This window comes from Callithrix jacchus, chromosome 2, assembly GCF_049354715.1.
Source record: "Callithrix jacchus isolate 240 chromosome 2, calJac240_pri, whole genome shotgun sequence".
Taxonomy (NCBI): domain Eukaryota; kingdom Metazoa; phylum Chordata; class Mammalia; order Primates; family Cebidae; genus Callithrix; species Callithrix jacchus.
Window position 1 is genome coordinate 107,985,920 of NC_133503.1, and position 19,904 is coordinate 108,005,823.

The 19,904-nt window shown below is 36.7% G+C and overlaps 1 protein-coding gene across 2 annotated transcripts in view; it reads left to right on the plus strand.

The window, feature by feature from the left end:
* SLCO6A1 (solute carrier organic anion transporter family member 6A1) overlaps positions 1 to 12,438 on the plus strand; it is a 144,001-nt gene extending 131,563 nt beyond the window's left edge. The window contains exons 13-14 of one of the 2 annotated variants that reach the window (XM_035291167.3): positions 10,738 to 10,892; positions 12,259 to 12,438. In XM_035291167.3, coding sequence (XP_035147058.2) covers positions 10,738 to 10,877 — 140 coding nt within the window. In that variant the 3' untranslated portion in view covers positions 10,878 to 10,892; positions 12,259 to 12,438. The remainder of the gene's footprint in view (positions 1 to 10,737; positions 10,893 to 12,258) is intronic. The other variant, XM_078365866.1, reaches the window with a different exon arrangement.
* The last annotated feature ends 7,466 nt before the right edge of the window (positions 12,439 to 19,904 follow it).

A 19,904-nucleotide genomic window follows, 5' to 3' on the forward strand; every position in this document is an offset into this window, starting at 1 on the left:
AGCAAGAGAGGCCAACATTCAATTACAGGAAATACACAGAACACCACAAAGATATTCTGCAAGAAGAGCAACCCCAAGGCACATAATCGTCAGATTCAACAAGGTTGAAATAAAAGAGAAAATACTAAGGGCAGCCAGAGAGAAAAGTCGGGTCACCCACAAAGGGAAGCCCATCAGACTCACAGCACATCTCTCGGCAGAAACACTACAAGCCAGAAGAGAGTGGGGGCCAATATTCAACATTCTTAAAGAAAACAACTTTCAACTCAGAATTTCATATCCTGCCAAACTGAGCTTCGTAAGTGAAGGAAAAATAAAATCCTTTGCAAACAAGCAAGTACTCAGATTTTGTCACCACCAGGCCTGCTTTACAAGAGCTTCTGAAAGAGGCACTACACATAGAGAGGAACAACCAGTACCAGCCATTCCAAAATCACACTAAATGCTAAAGAGCATCAACATAATGAAGAATCTACAACAACTAATGGGCAAAACAGCCAGATAGCATCAATATGGCAGTATCAAATTCACACATAACAATATTAACCTTAAACATAAATGGACTAAATGCACCAATCAAAAGACACAGACTGGCAAATTGGATAAAAATCCAAAACCCACCAGTGTGCTGTATCCAGGAAGCCCATCTCACATGCAAGGATACACAAAGTCTCAAAATAAAAGGATGGAGGAAGATTTACGAAGCAAATAAAGAGCAAAAAAAAAAAAAGCAGGAGTTGCAATTCTCATCTCTGATAAATAGACTTTAAAGCAACAAAGATCAAAAGAGACAAAGAAGGCCATTACATAATGGTAAAAGGATTGATACAACAAAAAGAGCTAATGATCCTAAACATATATGGACCCAATACAGGAGCACCCAGATACATAAATGACTTACAAAAAGACTTAGACTCACACACAATATTAGTGGGAGACTTTAACACTCCACTGTCAATATTAGACAGATCAACCAGACAGAAAATCAACAAGGATATCCAGGGCTTGAACTCAGACCTGGAACAAGCAAATCTGATAGACATTTACAGAACTCTCCACCCCAAAACCACAGAATATACATTCTTCTCAGCACCACATCACACCTACTCTAAAATTGACCACATAATTGGAAGTAAAGCACTCCTCAGCAAATGCAAAACAACTGAAATCATAACAAACAGTCTCTCAGACTGTGCAATCAAGTTAGAACTCAGAATTCAGAAACCAACCCAGAACCCCACAGCTTCATGGAAACTGAACAACTGGCTCTTGAATGTTGACTGGATAAACAATGAAACAAAGGCAGAAATAAAGAAGTTCTTCGAAACCAATGAGAACGAAGACACAACATGCCAGATTCTCTGGGACACATTTAAAGCAGTCTCTAGAGGAAAATATATAGCAATAAGTGCCCATATGAGGAGAATGAAGAGATCCAAAATTGACACCCTATCATAAAAATTGAAAGAGCTAGAGGAGCAAGATCAAAAAAACTCAAAACTCAGCAGAAGACAAGAAATAACTAAGATCAGAGCAGAACGGAAGGAGATAGAGACACGAAAAACCCTTCAAAAAATCAATAAATCCAAGAGCTAGTTTTTTGAAAAGATCAACAAAATAGACCACTAGCCAGATTGATTAAAAAGAAAAGAGAGAACAACCAAATAGATGCAATAAAAAATGATAAAGGGGAAGTCACCACAGATTCCACAGAAATTCAAGCCATCATCAGAAAATATTACACACAACTCTATGCACGTAAACTAGTAAACCTGGAAGAAATGGATAAATTCCTGGACACCTGTGCCCTCCCAAGCCTAAATCAGGAGGAAGCTGAAACTATGAATAGACTAATAACAAGGTCTGAAGTCGAGCCAGCAATTAAGAGCCTACCACACAAAAAAAGCCGAGGTCCAGATGGGTTCACAGCCGAATTCTACCAGACACACAAAGAGGAGCTGGTACCATTCCTTCTGAAACTATTCCAAATAATTCAAAAAGAGGGAATCCTTCCCAAATCATTTTATGAGACCAACATCATCCTGACACCAAAACCCGGCAGAGACCCAACAAGAAAAGAAAACTTCAGGCCAATATCCATGATGAACAAAGATGCAAAAATCTTCAATAAAATACTGGCCAGCCTATTGCAAGAGCACATCAAAAAGCTTATCCATCATAATCAAGTAGGACTCATCCCAGGGATGCAAGGCTGGTTCAACATACGCAAGTCTATAAACATAATTCACCACATAAACCGAACCAAAAACAAAAACCACATGATTATCTCAATTGATGCAGAGAAGGCCTTTGACAAAATTCAACAGCCCATTATGGTAAAAACCTTCAATAAACTCGGTATTGATGGAACATTTCTCAAAGTAATAAAAGCTATTTATGACAAACCAACAGCCAATATCACATGGAATGGGCAAAAACTGGAAGCATTTCCTTTGAAATCTGGCACTAGACAAGGATGCCCTCTTTCACCACTTCTATTCAATTTAGTACTTGAAGTTCTAGTCAGAGTAATCAGGCAAGAAAAAGAAATAAAGGGTATTCAAATAGGAAAGGTGGAAGCCAAATTGTCTCTATTTGCAGACGACATGATAGTATACCTAGAAGACCCCATCGTCTCAGCCCAAAAACTCCTGAAACTGATAAGCAACTTCAGCAAAGTCTCAGGATATAAAATCAATGTGCAAAAATCACAAGCATTCCTATACACCAATAACAGATTAAAGAGAGCCAAATCAAGAATGAACTGCCATTCACAATTGCTACAAAAAGAATAAAATACCTAGGAATACAACTCACAAGGAACGTAAGGGACCTCTTCAAGGAAAACTACAAACCACTGCTCACCGAAATAAGAGAGAACACAAACAGATAAAGAAACATTCCACGTTCATGGTTAGGAAGAATCAATATCGTGAAAATGGTTATACTGCCCTAAGTAATTTACACAATCAATGCTATCCTCATCAAGCTACCATTGACTTTCTTCACAGAACTGGAAAAAACCACCATGAACTTCATATGGAACCAAAAGAGAGCCTGCATAGCCAAGTCAATTCTAAGCAAAACACACTGCCATGTGTGTACCTATGCAACTATCTTGCATGTTCTGCACATGTACCCCAAAACCTAAAATGCAAAAAAAAAAAAAAGTAGATATCAAGTACCCAATAAACAATAGAATGCGCCAGGATGGTGCCTCATACCTGTAATCCTAGCACTTTGGTAGGTCGAGGCTGGGGGATTTCCTCTTGAAAATGTAGAGATGGTGAAACCCCGTCTCTACCAAAAATACAAAAATTATCTGTGTTTGATAATCTGTAATCCCAGCTACTCCAGAGGCTCAGGCAGGAGAATTGCTTGAACCCAGGAGCCCGAGGTTGCAGTGAGCCAAGGTCACGCCACTGCACTCCAGCCTGGGTAACAGGGAAACTCCATTTCAAAAAATCACAAACAAACAAACAAAAAACCAGCTATTGAATGGATAATAAATTGTGGTAAATTGAACAAAATGGAATTCTATACAACAATGAAAATGTAAAGAACACAATTAAGGGCCGGGCGCGATGGCTCAAGACTGTAATCCAAGCACTTTGGAAGGCCGAGGCAGGTGGATCATGGGGTCAAGAGCTCGAGACCATCTTGGTCAACATGGTGAGACCCCATCTCTACTAAAAATACAAAAAAATTAGCTGGGCATGGTGATGCATGCCTGTAATCCTAGCTACTCAGGAGGCTGAGGCAGGAGAATTGCCTGAACCCAGGAGGTGGAGGTTGCAGTGAGCAGAGATCGCGCCATTGCACTCCAGTCTGGATACAAGAGTGAAACTCCATCTCAAAAAAAAAGAACGCAACTACGTAAAATATAGATGAATCACACAAACGTTATGTTGACCTGAAAAAAACAGACACAAATGAGTATTCAGTTACTTAATTTTGGCTTGCTATATGAATATATTCAAGAGCAAACAAAACTAACTTTTATCAGTTAGTGACCTTGAGGAATCATGAGTAGGGTTGCTAGGGTGCTAACCATATTTCATTTATGATTCAAGTGATGGTCACACTGTGTTTGGTTTGTAAAAAATATATCAAACAGTCAGGTATGGTGGCTCAGGCCTGTAATTCCAGCACTTGAGGAGGGCCGATGTGAGCAGACGGTTTGAGCTCAAGAGTTTAAGATCAGTCTGGGCAGTATGGCAAAACCATGTCTGTATATAAATTATGAAAAATTAGCCAGATGTAGTGGCTCATGCCTGTAATCCCAGCACTTTGAAAGCCCTGAGGCAGGTGAATAGCTTGAGCTTAAGAGTTTAAGATCAGCCTGAGCAACATGAGCAAATCCTGTCCGTACAAAATGTATTAAAAAATTAACCGGGTGTGGTGGCTGATGACTATATTCCCAGCTACTTAAGAAGCTGAGGTAGGAGAGTCACTTGATCCTGGGAGGTAGAGGTTTCAGTGAGCTGAGATTGAGACCCTGCACTCCAGCCTGGATGACAGAGTGTGACTGTTTAAACAAATATATATATATATATTAAACAATACTCTTTTATTAAAAAAAAACCTGAGGTGTAATTAGTACAAATAACATAGATTTTAGAAGTTCGCTTTGATGGGTTTTGATAATCAAGTACCCTTGTGGAAACAACACCCAAAACAAAATATGGAAATTTCTCCCATGACCACTTTTCAGTCATTTTCCCTCCTCTTCAGATGGAGTCCTTTCAGATTTTTTTTTTTTTTTTTTGGTGTCTCACTCTGTTGCCAAGGCTGGAGTGCAGTGGCAACAATCTGGGCTAACTGCAACCTCCACCTCCCGGGTTCAAGCAATTCTCCTGCCTCTGCCTCCTGACTAGCTGGGACTACAGGCACACACCATTATGTCCAGCTATTTTTTGTATTTTAGTAGAGACAGGGTTTCACCGTGTTGCCCAGGCTGATTTCGAGCTCCTGAGCTCAGGCTATCCACCCATCTTGGACTCCCAAAGTGCTGGGATTACAGGAAGGAGCCACTGTGCCTGGCATGGACTTTTAAAAAATATTTGTTATATTGGGTATAGAAATTTACATAAATAGAAGACTGTACTCTTTTTCATGTCTATCTTGCTTAATTTTATGCAAGGAAAATTCATGAATATTCTTTCTACAGTAGACATATGTGCTGTATAGAAATTACTGAGTATGATTTTCATTTTATAAATATGCTACAGTTTATTTGTTCTCTTATAAATTAACAACACTTGAATTGTTTACAGTGTTTGGTTAGTATAAATGATGCTTCTATGCATATATTTTTTTAAGACAATGTCTTGCTCTGTCACCCAGGCTGGAGTGGGAGATCATGGCTCATTGTAACCTCAAACTCATGTGCTCAAGGAATCCTCCCACGTCAACCTCCTGAACAGCTAGAATTACAGGCCCATGCCACCATGCCCAGTTAGTTTGTTTACTTTTAAAACAGGAAGTCCCACTGTGTTGCCCAGGCTCATCTTGAACTTCTCGCCTCAAGTGATCCTCCTGCCTCCCAATGTTTTGGAATTATAGGTGCTAGCCACGGTGCCCAGCTCACATTTTTATACAAATGTTTTCATAGTCATACATTTTGTTTTTCTTGGAAAAATCCTCAAAAGTGGAATTGGGTGGGTCACAGAAGTTGAAATTCATTGAAACCTCTATTATGACCTATCAGATGCTCTATCTCATGAATTATTAATGTACACCTAGAAATGCATATTTTGTAGTTTTGGTATTATCTTTTGATAATATCAGTTAGCTCACTTTTTATTATTCAGATCATGTTCAGATTATATCTTTACTAACATGTTTTGTATTTGTGTTCTAGTAGTGACTTGAGGAATGCTAAAATTTGCAACTAGGCTAGTAATCCATTTCTATTTTTAATTTTTCCATTTTGTTCTTTAGATATTTTGAAGCCCTATTGTTTGGCACATGCGCATAGGATTTTTATGCCTTTTTGATGAATTGTTATTTTTATTATTACTTAATGCCCATTTTGCCCCCTCCATTAGTGCTCTTTTTCATAAAGTTTATGGTGTATGTGTACATATATTCTTTTAGGTTCATCTATACGTGGGCCCTTTCTGCAGATCTTCAATATTCTATCTAATATAGGCACCTGAAAACATATTTTTTAGCATTTCTTTTATGCAGGAGATGAATTATTTTACATTTTTGTTTATTGAGACTGCATTTTGTCTGTGTTTATTTTTTGAACAATATTTTTGCTTAATATAGAATCCTGTAACTGAAAACTTTAAACACATTACATATGTTCTGGTCTACATTGTTTCTGGTGAGAAGTCAGCTGGCATTTGTAATGTTGCTTTCCAACATGTAATGTCTTTTTCATTTGGATTCTTTTTCAAGATTTTCTCTTTGATTTTGTTTGGCTTTTGTTAAATTGACTACAATGTGCCTAACTACGGTTTTCTATGTATCATTGTTTTTTTTTTCTCACTATTTTGTGTATGATGAGCTTCTCGGATCCATGAGTTTATGTCTTCTACATTTTTGGAAAGTATTTGGGCATCACATTCAAAACATTGATCTTCTCATTTTTTCCTACCCTCTCCTTCTGGGGCTCTATTTAAATATATGTGCAACCACTAATATTATTTCATGTATCTTGGATGCTCTGTTCTCTTTCTTTTTTTTTCTAGTTATTTTAAAAGGTTCATTTTTGTAGTTTCAGTTTCTATAGTGAAAATTTCTCATTTCTTCATGCACACTGTCTGCCTTTTCCAGTAGATACATTTATGTTTCACCATAATTATTTTAAAGTTCCTTTCTGTTAATTCCAACTGCTAGAGCTTCTCTGAGTATGCTTTTTTTGACTGCTTCCACTTTTAATGGGAAATAGTATTTCTTCGCTTTTTCATACGTCTTGCAACATTTGATTGCATTTCAGGCCTTTTGTGTAATAGAGTAATAAACATTTACCTTCAGAAAGGGACATTTTCCTTCTGTTAGTCTACCTAAGTGGACAGTAAGTTAATTAAATTTCTGGCTCAACTGGTTTTTGGCTAGTTTGCAGCTTTAGTCTGACTTTGAAAATTTCAAAGGGTAAATGATTAGAACTTTGTCTTCAGTAGCACTTTAGATGTGGACAATGACAACATTTGTAGACCTGCCTGTGCTTCACAAGGAGGTTACATATCTTTGAGTGTTCTGACTCTGCTGGCTTTAATATCCAACATATGTCTTGCCATTTGTTTGAAACCTTTGCTATCTTCAACTTTGTCACTTCAGCCCAGTTAGGCCAAATAAAACTTTGTTCTTCAGCAGCATCTTTTGCCAAAGTAAAGGTTTTTATCTTACCCTCTTGCCCCCATCCAATATACAAAATAACCACAAAGAAAAAGCCGTTGCAGGATTTGGATCACCTCCACTTAAGTTCTGCCCTGCCTTATATATTAATCTATCTATTTCTCATTTCTTTGTCTGCTCATCATGCCTTTAAACAGAAGATTTTAATCTACCTTTTCCTATCATTTTCAGATTATTTGCCTACTGCAACAATTCCCCAATTCCCTTTTTCTTGGAAGAATTACTGGCTTGTTTATCAAAATTGCTCAATTTTTCTTTGCAAGCTGTACTCTCAAAAGAATGCTATGCTATCATTATTTACTGTGTTACTTATATATTACAATTGTATAATGTCACAAATATCTCAGACACAATCATCATTAAAAATAGTATTCTTTCCCTTAAAATGTTTGAAACTTTATTGTATCATTATAAATGGCATAGAATCATTAATGCTTCCTTTTCATCTTGAAACCATTATGTCAGATAATTGATATTTGGCTGTAAAAGATTTTACACTTTGGGAGGCCAAGGCAAGGTGATCATTTGAGGCCAGGAGTTCAAGACCAGCCCTAACAACCTAGCAAGACCCCAATTCTACAGAGAGCCAAATCATGAGTGAATTCCCATTCACAATTGCTACAAAGAGAATACGATACCCAGGAATACAACTAACAGAGATGTAAAGAGCCTCTTCAAGGAGAACTATAAACCACTGCTCAAGGAAATAAGAGAGGATACAAACAGATGGAAAAACATTCCATGCTCATGGTTAGGAAGAATCAATATCCTGAAAATGGCCATACTGCCCAAAGTAATCTATAGATTCAATGCTATCCCCATCAAGCTACCATTGACTTCACAGAACCAGAAAAAACCACCTTAAATTTCATATGAAACCAAGAAAGAACCTGTATAGCCAAGAAAATCCTAAGCCAAAAAAAAAAAAAAAAAAGAAAAAAAGCTGGAGTCATCATGCTACCTGACTTCAAGGTGTACTACAAGGCTACAATAACAATAACAGCATGGTACTGGTACCAAAACAGAGAGATAGACCAGTGGAACAGGACAGAGGCCTCAAAAATCATGTCACACATTTACAACCATCTGATCTTTGACAAACCTGACAAAAACAAGCAAAGGGGAAAGGATTCCCTATTTAATAAATGGTGTTGGGAAACCTAGCTAGCCATATGCTGAAAGCTAAAACTGGATCCCTTCCTTACACTTTATACAAAAATGAACTCCAGATGGATTAAAGATTTTAAAACAAGACCTAACACCATAAAAACTCTAGAAGAAAACCTAGGCAATACCATTCAGGACATAGGCCTGGGCAAGAGCTTCATGTCTAAAACACCAAAAGCAATGGTAATAAAAGCCAAAATAGACAAATGAGATCTAATTAAAGAGCTTCTGCACAGTAAAAGAAACTAATTAGAGTGAACCAGCAATCGACAGAAAAAATTTTTGCAATCTACCCATCTGACAAAGGGCTGATATCCAGAATCTACAAAGAACTTAAACAAATTTAAAGAAAGAAACAGCCCCATCAGAGAGTGGGTGAAAGATATGAACAGACGCTTCTCAAAAGAAGACATTTATGCAGCCAACAAACATGAAAAAATGCTCATCACCACTGGTCATTAGATAAATGTAAAGCAAAACTACATTTAGATACCATCTCAGGCCAGTTAGAACAGTGATCATTAAAAAAAAATCAGGAGACAACAGATGCTGGAAAGGATGTAGAGAAATAGGGATACTTTTACACTGTTGGTGGAAGTGTAAATTAGTTCAACTCTTGTGGAAGACCATGTGGTGATTTCTCAAGGATCTAGGACTAGAAATACCATTTGGCCCAGCAATCCCACTACTGGATATATACCCAAAGGATTACAAATCATTCTGTTATAAAGACACATGCACACATATGTTTATTGCAGCACTGTTCATGATTGCAAAGACCTGGAAGCGACCCAAATGCCCATGAATGATAGACTGGGTAAAGAAAACGTGGCACATATACACTTGGAATACTATGCAATCATTAAAAAAAAAGAATGAGTTCATGTCCTTTTCAGGGACATGGATAAATCTAGAAACCGTCATTCTCAGCAAATTTACACAAGAACAGAAAACCAAATACCGCATATTCTCACACATAAGTGGATGTTGAACAATGAGAGCACATGGACACAGGGAGGGAAACATCACACACCAGGGCCTATCAGGGGTGGGAGGCTGGGAGAAAGATAGCATTAGGAGAAATACCTAGTGTATATGATGGGGGATGGATGCAGCAAACCACCATGGCCTGTGTAGCAATCCTGAACATTCTGCACATGTGCCCCAGAACTTAAAGTATTATAATAATAATTTTAAAAAAGAAAAAAGTTTCTAGCACAATTCCCAACATTAAGAAAAGATTAGTCAGGTGTGGTGTCACCACCTGTAATCCCAGCTATTCAGGAGGCTGAGGCCAGAGAATCACCTGAGCCCAGCAGTTCATTTGTAGTGAGCTATGCTAGTGGCACCTCTGCCTCAGAAATAGAGGGTGGCTCTGTTTCAGGATTGAAAAAAAAAAAAAAAAAGGCCAGGCATAGTAGTGGCTTATGTCTGTAATCCCAGCCCTTTGGGACATGAAAGCAGGCAAATTGCTTGTGGCCAGGAGTTCAAGAGAGCAGCCTAGACAACATGGCAAAACCACATCTCTACAAAAACTACAAAAATTAGCTGTAGTCCCAGCTACTCAGGAGGCTAAAGTGGGAGGATCACTTGAGTCAGGAAGGTCAAGGCTTCAGTAAGCTGAGAGCATGCCATTGCACTCCAGCCTGGGTGACAGAGTGATACCCTGTCTCAAAAGAAAAAAAAAAGAATCAACAGATTCATTTGCATCAAATATTCAAGTATTTTTATGTAAAGCTTGTAATGAATGTTGTGTTAACTTACTGCAACTTGATACATGAAAATGAAAAAACCCTACATTATTTAATTTTCCGTAATATTTACTGTATTTGAAAATTGATGAATATTTCAAAAAGACTAAAGCTGCATGAAATGACTTAGCTCTAGTTCCTATTGATAGTTAAGTTTTGAAAGTCAGAATTTATATTTTATTCTTCAGAATTAACACATTCTATGAGGCAATAACACACCTTGCATTTGGAAGGGGCATAATATACCAAAGAAATCTAAAACATAAACGTTTAAAAACCTTTTTTTAAGTAACTTAATATAATTTTAAGGCATTAATTACATTCTACAGTTGGGCAATTTATATCTTTATAGGTGAAATATATTTATCTTTCTTGGTAAATAGCATTTTCCCCTATATTTTTGTTCTAAATAAATGGACATATCTGATCATTGCGTTTTTTTTAAATTTAGGTTTTCTTTGCAAACTATGCACTCTCATCTTCACTACTATTGCATTTTTCATATACAAACATCCTGAAAAGGACAGCACTGACATCCCAGATATAACTGTGAAGAATCCAAAAGCTGAGAAAAGAAAAACTGACTTGTAACTGGATCATCATTTTGTAAGAATTGCATATTGTCAATCTACCAATGAAATATTATATTAATATTAACAAAATTTAAAATAACAATAATATAATTACATGTTTGACAAGTAGATGTACTTCATATAATTTTACATATTTTATTATATTTTGATTGCAAATATAATAATACAGTCTTTATGTTTAAAATTTTTTAAAATATACAATACACACATAATACTTTCAATAAAAGACAATACTTTGAAAAAGATGGAATGAAAATAGGAAAATACACCTAGGTTAATTTTGACTGAAGTGCTATCCCATTAATTGTTGACCTTTGCTATGTAGAATTAATTAGGTTCCCTTTTTAGTTTGTTCTTAGTACTTTTGATATGGGTTGTAGATGTTTATTTTCTTTTCTAAATAAAAGCATAATTGTCAAATTAGCTGGGCATGGTGGCGTGTGCCTGTAGTCTAAGCTACTGGGGAGGCTGAGGCAGGAGAATTGCCTGAACCTGGAGGGCAGAGGTTGCGGTGAGCCGAGATCGCGCCATTGCACTCCAGCCTGGGTAACAAGAGCGAAACTCCATCTCAAAAAAAAAAAAAAAAAAAAAGCATAATTGTCAATCAAGTTTATGTAATTAAAGTTATATATATTTTCTAAAAAAAATCTTAAACCTTTTTAAGTTAATATTTTATTTATCTGCAATTTGACATGTAGAGGTAACCTCAGAAAATTTCTTTGGTTAATTGACCAGTTTACAATAAATATTTTCATTTTTTTTAATCTTAGTAAACATAAAATTCAATATAATCACATACTGCTACCTATCTTTTTTTATCTTTTTACATTTTTTACCTTCACTTGAATTTTATTGATAATGACTGATAATCTGAGTTGAAATCTACTTTTGTGCTTTTATACTTCATTTTATGATTAGTCATAATTATTTAATGTGAAGAAATATTTAAATGTATAAAATGGGTCAACTATAGATTTTTTTAAGCTAAAATGCACTTGTATAGATATTTTGTTATAATTTTTTATACATTATTGTACATCAGTCCAAATTATATTTTCCAAATATTGTATAAAAATTAGATTGTTGTGAAACAAAGTTCTCTACAATGTTTCTTTGTTTTCTTGGAAGAAGTGATAGCTGACATAATTTCTCTGTTGTTATTAACAGTAGTCAATGACCTTAAGCGACTGTGTGGACATTGTCTTATTCATGGTCATGGCTAGCAGAAGGAAATGTGAAGCAGGCAATATTCATATCTTGCTATACATTTTTATTTCCTGCTACACATTTTATTTCAGCATGCATTTCAAAAATCTATGAACTCGTCTTCATGTAAAAATCTACTTGATTGCTTGACTCTTCTCTGTTTGAACCAGCAGGATTGCAAATCATTTGAGGATCAGAATGTGAAAATGAGTTTCTCTTTTAAAGATTCTGTAAGATTTGTTGCTGTGCCCAACTTTCAGAAGAGGAAAATCACACATGATCTTTACATAAGTAGCTTAAATATATTTATAATGGTCTATATTTACATAATAAAGTGCCCCGTTGTGAAACATTTCTGATAATGTTTTTAATGTATGTAGATTTTTTAGAATTTACTGGGAGAATTAAATTTTAATAATTTTAGATTATTTACATATCTTCTTAATATTCTGCTGTAGAATATTATCTTAAAAATGATAGAACTAAAAAATAAAGTAAAATAATAACATTCAGAGCCACTTTGAACATGCTTCTAAGGTGTGTTTGTGGTGTGTGTGTGTGGGGTTGAATAGATATATTATTACCTGTTTATGTTACTCTTGCTTTCTTTTTTTCAGAAAATAAATCAGTGAAGGTATAATAAAAATTAAATAAAAAAATTAAATATTGGGAAGTACTGTTAAGACTTTAAATATAGATTTTTGCTATAAAAGAATATGTGTTGCTGTATCACAAACTAATTCATCGAGGATTGACAAAAAGGGAAATAACGTAAATATAATTCAGAAGTTCTATTGGTTAATTCCAATTTAATATCTCTTTAAATAATCAGGGGAAGTTTTTCACTTTTACAGAGAAGAACTTAGCAATAAATAAAATCTTAAAAACTGCTAAAAATCCCACAGAAGTGCCTTTCTTTGGAGTCAGTTTTGAATAATTTAATGCCACCAAGAATCACTATACTTTTGAGAATTTTAATATACCTGAGGATACTACATGTGCAGGTAAAGAAGGTGCAAAGATACTTCTAAATATTGGGATTTTAACTTTGATGAAGCTGATCTCTTTTGGAGTTTGTATCTTCAAGGACCTACATTTTAAAGGAAGATGGCGAGCCCCAGCATTTAATCCTACAAAGGACTGAGTATAGTGGTGGGTAAAAAAAATGCTAGTGGAAGTTTAACTGCTAAGATGTGTTAAGATTCTGATTGTTTTTGTTAGAGCTCTGGTTACAAAGTTGAATATTTTTGAGTGGTTTACCTCTACAATATTTTCTCCATAAGCCTGCTTAGTCCTGATGCTTAATTTTGCCTAAAGGGACACTGTAAAGGAATGTCTACAAAATATTAGAGTGAAAATGATCATATTTTAAAATAGATAATAATTTACATGTGCTCTTCAAGTTGCACTTGTTCTGAAGTCTTGAAATGATTGCTATGAAAATCTGAGTTTCTTAGTCTTTTTCTTTACTGGATTCTTTTTTTTTTAACATCAGATTGAAATTTTACTGCTTATCACATCTAGCAGTCTAATGCTAAATGTTGTCTAGAAATGCAATATGTACCAAGGAAAGTGTCAATTTGGGAATTATTAATGGCATACTTCTCAGTTTTCAGCACTATAAAGAGTTTACTCCCATTTTTTATTTTGTTATTTCAGTCTGTTAGATGCAGAGAAGTAAAGATGTGTTCAATTTAATATTTTTAATGGCACTCCTTTTATCTTTAACATTGTCTAATATAATATTTTAATGAGTATTATTATAGCACAATATTGGGTTTTCAAACTTTAATGTGAAACTACTTTCTGAGGGTCTAAATATCTGGTATTAAAAGTGCTAGTGATGAATTTATTAATCTATTGTTTACTCTTGACATAGGAGGTTTCCACTAGCTATAAATATTAATTGTAGTTCTTCCCTATTGATTATATGCATATATTTATATACATATATAATTTTCTTCATCCAGTTTACTGTTGATGGGCATTTAGGTTGATTTTAGAGCTTTGTTATTGTGAATAGGGCTGCAATGCACATCTCTGTCCATGTGTTGTTATGGCAGGATGAATTTTATTCTTTTGGGTATATACCCAAAGGGCATCACTGGGGCAAATGGCAATTCTGTTTGAAGTTCTTTGGGAAATTGCCACATTGCTTTTGACAGTGGCAGAACTAATTTACATTCCTATCAGCAGTGTATAAGCATTCACATTTGTTCACAAACTTGTTGGCATCTATTATTTTTGGCCTTTTTATAATAGCTATTCTGACTGGTGTAAGGTGGTATCTCATTGTAGTTTTGATTTGCATTTCTCTAATTAGAATGGTGTGAAATTTTGTACTGTAAGTCTAATTAAACCTCTTTTTCTCCCCAGTCTCAGATAAGTCTTTATCAGCAGTGTGAAAACAGACTAAGACAGTAAATTAGTACCAGGAATGGGGTGGTGTTGAAAAGATACCCCAAAATGTGGAAGGGACTTTGGGTAACAGGTACAGGTTGGAACAGTTTGGGGGGCTCAGAAGAAGACAGGAAAATGTGGAAAAGTTTGGAACTTCCTAGAAACTTGTTGAATGGTTTTGCCCAAAATGCTGATAGTGATATAGAGAATAACATCCAGGCTGAGGTGAGGAACTTTTTAGGACCTGGAGCATGGTGACTCTTGCTATGTTTTAGCAAAGAGACTTGTGGCATTTTTCCCCTACCCTAAAGGTTGATTTTTTGGAACTTTGAACTTGAGAGACATGATATAGGGTATCTGGTGGAAGAAATGTCTAAGCAGCAAAGCATTCAAGAGGTGACTTGGGTGCTGTTAAAGGCATTTACTTTCATAAGGCAAGCATAAAACAAAAGTTCAAAAAATTTCCAGCCTTACAATATGACAGAAAATAAAAACTCATTTTCTGAGAAGATATTCAAGCCAGCTGCAAAAATTTGCATAAATGATAAGGAGCTGAATACTAATCCCCAAGACAATTAGGAAAATGTCTCCAGGGTATGTCAGAGATATTCACAGAAAACACTCTCATCACAGGCCTGGAGCCTAGGAGAAAATGGTTTCACAGGCCTGGCCCAGAGTCCCTGTGCTTTTGCAGTCTAGCAAATTGGTGCCTTGTGTCCCAGACACTCCAGCCATGACTAAAAGGTCCAAGGTACAGGTTGGGCTACTGCTTCTGAGGCTAGAAGCTCCATGCCTTGGTAGCTTCCACATGGCATTGAGCCTGTGAGTGCACAGAAGTCAAGGACTCGGGTTTGGGAAACTCTGCCTAGATTTCAGAAGATGTGTGGAAATGCCTGGATGCCAAAGCAAAATTTTGGCAGGGGTGGGCCCTCATGGAAAACCTCTGCTTGGGCAGTGTGGAAGGGAAATATGGAGTCAGAGCCCCCACACAGAGTTCCTACTGGGGTACCACCTAGTGAAGCTGTGAGAAGAGGGCCACTGTCCTCAAGATCCCAGAATCGTAGATCCACTGACAGCTTGCACAGTGTTTCTTGAAAATCCACAAACATCAATGCCAGCCCATGAATGCAGCAAGGCAGGTGACTATATCCTGCAAAGCCACAGGGCCAGAGTCGCCCAAGACCATGGGAATCCAACTCTTGTATCAGTGTGACCTGGATGTGAGACCTTGAATCAAAGGAGATTATTTTGGAGCTTTAAAATTTGACTGCTCCACTGGATTTTGAACATGCATGGGCCCTGTAACCCCTTTGTTTTGGCCAATTTTTCCCCTTTGGGACCACTGTATTTACCCAATACCTATACCCATATTGTATCTAGGAAATAACTAGCTTGCCTTTGATTTTTCAGGTTCATAGGTGAAAAAGACTTGCCTTGTCCTAGATGAGACTTTGGACTATGGACTTTAGGGTTCATGCTGAAAACAGTTAAGACTTTGGGGGACTGTTGGGAAGGCATGATTGGTTTTGAAATGTGAGGACATGAGATTTGGGAGAGGTTGGGAATGGGATGATATGGTTTGGCTATGTCCCTACCCAAATATTATCTTGAATTGAAGCCAGGCAGCCAAGTGGTCTAGCTCAGCAGTTTCCACCTTCATAGACCGCAGCAATCTAAGATCCACTAGTATGAAATTCTTACTGCCAACACAGTAGTCTGAAGTCAACCTGGGACAGTTGAGCTTGGTGAGGGGAGGGGCATCTGCCATTACCAAGCCCTGGGTAGGTGCTTTTCCCCTCAAAGTGTAAAGAAAACCAGTGGGAAGTTTGAACTGGGCAGAGGCCACAGTCGCTTGGCAAAGCCCCTGTAGCCAGACCACATCCCTAGATTTCCCCTGTCTGAGCAGGACATCTTTGAAAGAAAGGTAGCAGGCCCCATCAGGGGCTTATAGATAAAACTACCATCTTCCTGGGTAAGAGCACCTGGGGGAGGGGGCAGCTGTAAACACAGCTTCAACAGACGTAAATATTTCTACCTGCCAGTTTTGAAGAAAGCAGCAGATCTCCCAGAACAGCACTCAAGCTCTGATAAGAAACAGACTGTTTCCTCAAGTGTGGGTCCCTGACCTCTGTGCCACCTTACAGGGAGAAATCTGCCAGCAGGGGTTGACAAACACCTCATACAGGAGAATTCCAGCTGGCATCTGGTGAGTGCCCCTCTGGGACAATGCTTCCAGAGGAAGGAACAGGCAGCAATCTTTATTTCTGCAGCCTCTGCTGGTAATTCCCAGGCAAACAGGGTCTAGAGTGAACCTCCAACAAATTCCAGCAGACCTGCAGCAGAGGGGCCTTAACAAACAGAAAGGAACAACATCAACATAAAAAAAAAAAAAAAAAAAAAAAAAAAAGGACATCAACACAGAAAACCCATTGAAAGGTTGCCAACATCAAAGAAAAGGGTAGATAAAATCTACAAACATGAGGAAAAACAAAGGCAAAAAGGCTGAAAATTCCAAAAACCAAATTGCCTCTTCTCCTCTAAAAGATCACAACTCCTCACCAGCAAAAGAGCAAAACTGGATGGAGAATGAGTTTGAAAAATTGACAGAGGTAGGCTTCAGAGGGTGGTAATAACAAACTCCTTTGAGCTAAAGGAGCATTTTTAACCCAATGCAAGAAACCTAAGAACATTGAAAAAAAGGTTAGAGAAATTGCTAACTAGAATAATAAGTTTAGAGAAGAACATAAATGACCGGATGGAGCTGAAAACACAGCACAAGAACTTTATGAAGCATATGCAAGTATCAATAGCCAAATTGATCAACTGGAAGAAAGGATATAGGAGATTGAAGATCAATTTAATGAAAAAAAGTGTGAAGACAATATTAGAGAAAAAAAGAATGAAAGGAATGAACAAAGCCTTCAAGAAATATGAAACTATGTTAAAAGACCAAACCTCTGTTTGGTGTACCAGAAAGTGATGGGAAGAATGGAACTAAGTTGAAAAATGATCTTCAGAATATTATCCAGGAGAACTTCCCCAACCTAGCAAGACAGAACAATATTCAAATACAGGAAATACAGAGAACACCACAAAAACACTTTTTGAGAAGAGCAACCCCAAGACACATAAGTGCCAGATTCGCCAAGATTGAAATGAAATAAAAAATGTTAAGCGCAGTCAGAAAGAAATATCAGGTTACCCACAAAGGGAAGCTCATCATACTAACAGCAGATCTCTCTGCAGAAACCCTACAAGTCAGAAGAGAGTGGGAGCCAATATTCCACAATCTTAAGGAAAAGCATTTTCAAGTCAGAATTTCATATCCTGCCAAACTAAACTTCATAAGAGAAGGAGAAATAAAATCCTGTACACACAAGCAAATGCTGAGAGATTTTGATCACCACCAGGCCTGCTTTATGAGAGTTCCTAAAGGAAGCACTAAATATGGGTTGGAAAAACTGGTACCAGCCACTGCAAAAGCATACCAAATTGTAAAGACCATTGCCACTATAAATAAACTACAACAACTAATAAGCTAAATAACTAGCTAGCATTGTAATGACAGGATCAAATTCACACATAACAATATTGACCTTAAATGTAATGGGGATAAGTGCCCCAATTAAAAGACACAGACTGGCAAATTAGATAGTCAAGACCCATTGGTATGCCGTATTCAGGAGACCGATCTCACATGCAAAGTCACATATAGGTTCAAAATAAAAGGATAGAGAAATATTTACCAAGCAAATGAAAAAAAAAATCAGGAGTTGAAATCCCAGTCTCTGATAAAACAGACTTTAAACCAACAAAGATCAAAAGAGACAAAGAAGGGCCTTACATATTGGTAAAGGGATCAATGCAATAAGAAGAGCTAATCATCCTAAATGTATATTCACCCAATACACAAGCACCTAGATACATAAAGAAAGTTCTTAGAGACCTGCAAAGAGACATAGACTCCAACACAATAATAGTGGGAGACTTTAACACCCCACTGTCAATATTAGACAGAAGAACAAGACAGAAAATTAACAGTGATATCCAAGACATGAACTAGGATCTGGACCAAGCAGACCTAATAGACAACTACAGAACTCCTAACCCCAAATAAACAGAATATACATTCTTCTCAGTACCACATCACTCTTATTCTAAAATTAATAACATAATTGGAAGTAAAATACTTCTCAGCAAATGCATAAAACAGAAATTATAACAAACTGTTTCCCAGAACACAGGGCAAACAAATTAGAATGCAGGATTAAGAAACTCACTTAAAATCACACAACTACATGGAAACTGAGCCACCTGCTCCTGAATGACTTATGGGTAAATAACAAAATTAAGGCAGAAATAAATAAATTATTTGAAACCAATGAGAATCAAGATGCAGCATACCAGAATCTGTGGGACAGATAAGGCAGTATTTAGATGGAAATTTATAGCCCACAGGAGAAAGCAGGAAAGATCTAAAATCGACACCCTAACATCAAAATTAAAAGAACTAGAGAAGCAAGAGAAAACAAATCCAAAAGCTAGCAGAAGACAAGAAATAACCAAGATCAGAGCAGAACTGAATGAGGTAGAGACACACACACACACAAAAACCTTCAAAAAATCAATAAATCCAGGAGCTAGTTTTTTTTTTTAAGATTAACAAAATAGGTAGACCACTAGCCAAACTAATAAAGAAGAAAAGAGAGAGGAATTAAATAGACACAATAAAAAATAATAAAGGGGATATCACCACTGATTTCATAGAAATACAACTACTATCAGAGTATACTATATGCCAATAAACGAAAAAATCTAAAAGAAGTGGATAAACTCCTGGACACATACACCCTCATGCTAAGTCAGGAAGAAGCTGAATTCCAGAATAGACCTGTAACAAGTTCTTAAATTGAAGCAGTAATAACTAGCCTAATGACCAAAATAAAAAGCCCAGGACCAGATGAATTCACAGCCAAACAACTGAATTCTACCAGAGATATAAAGAGAAGCTGGTACCATTCCTTCTGAAACTATTCCAAACAATAGAAAAGAAAAGAGACCTCCCTTACTCATTTTATGAGGCCAGCATCCTGATAACAAAACGTGTCAGAGACACACACACAAAATTTCAGGCCAATAACTCTGATGACTGTTGATGTGAAAGTCCTCAATAAAATACTGGCAAACAGAATCCAGCAGCACATCAGAAAGTGTATCCACCATGATCAAGTTGCCTTCATCCCTGAGATGCGATGCTAGTTCAATATAGTAAATCAATACATGTAATTCATCACATAAACAGAAACAATAACAAAAACCACATGATTATCTCAACAGATGCAGAAAAGCCCTTCAATAAAGTTCGACATCCCTTTATGCTAAACACACTCAATAAACTAGATATTGAGGAAACATATCT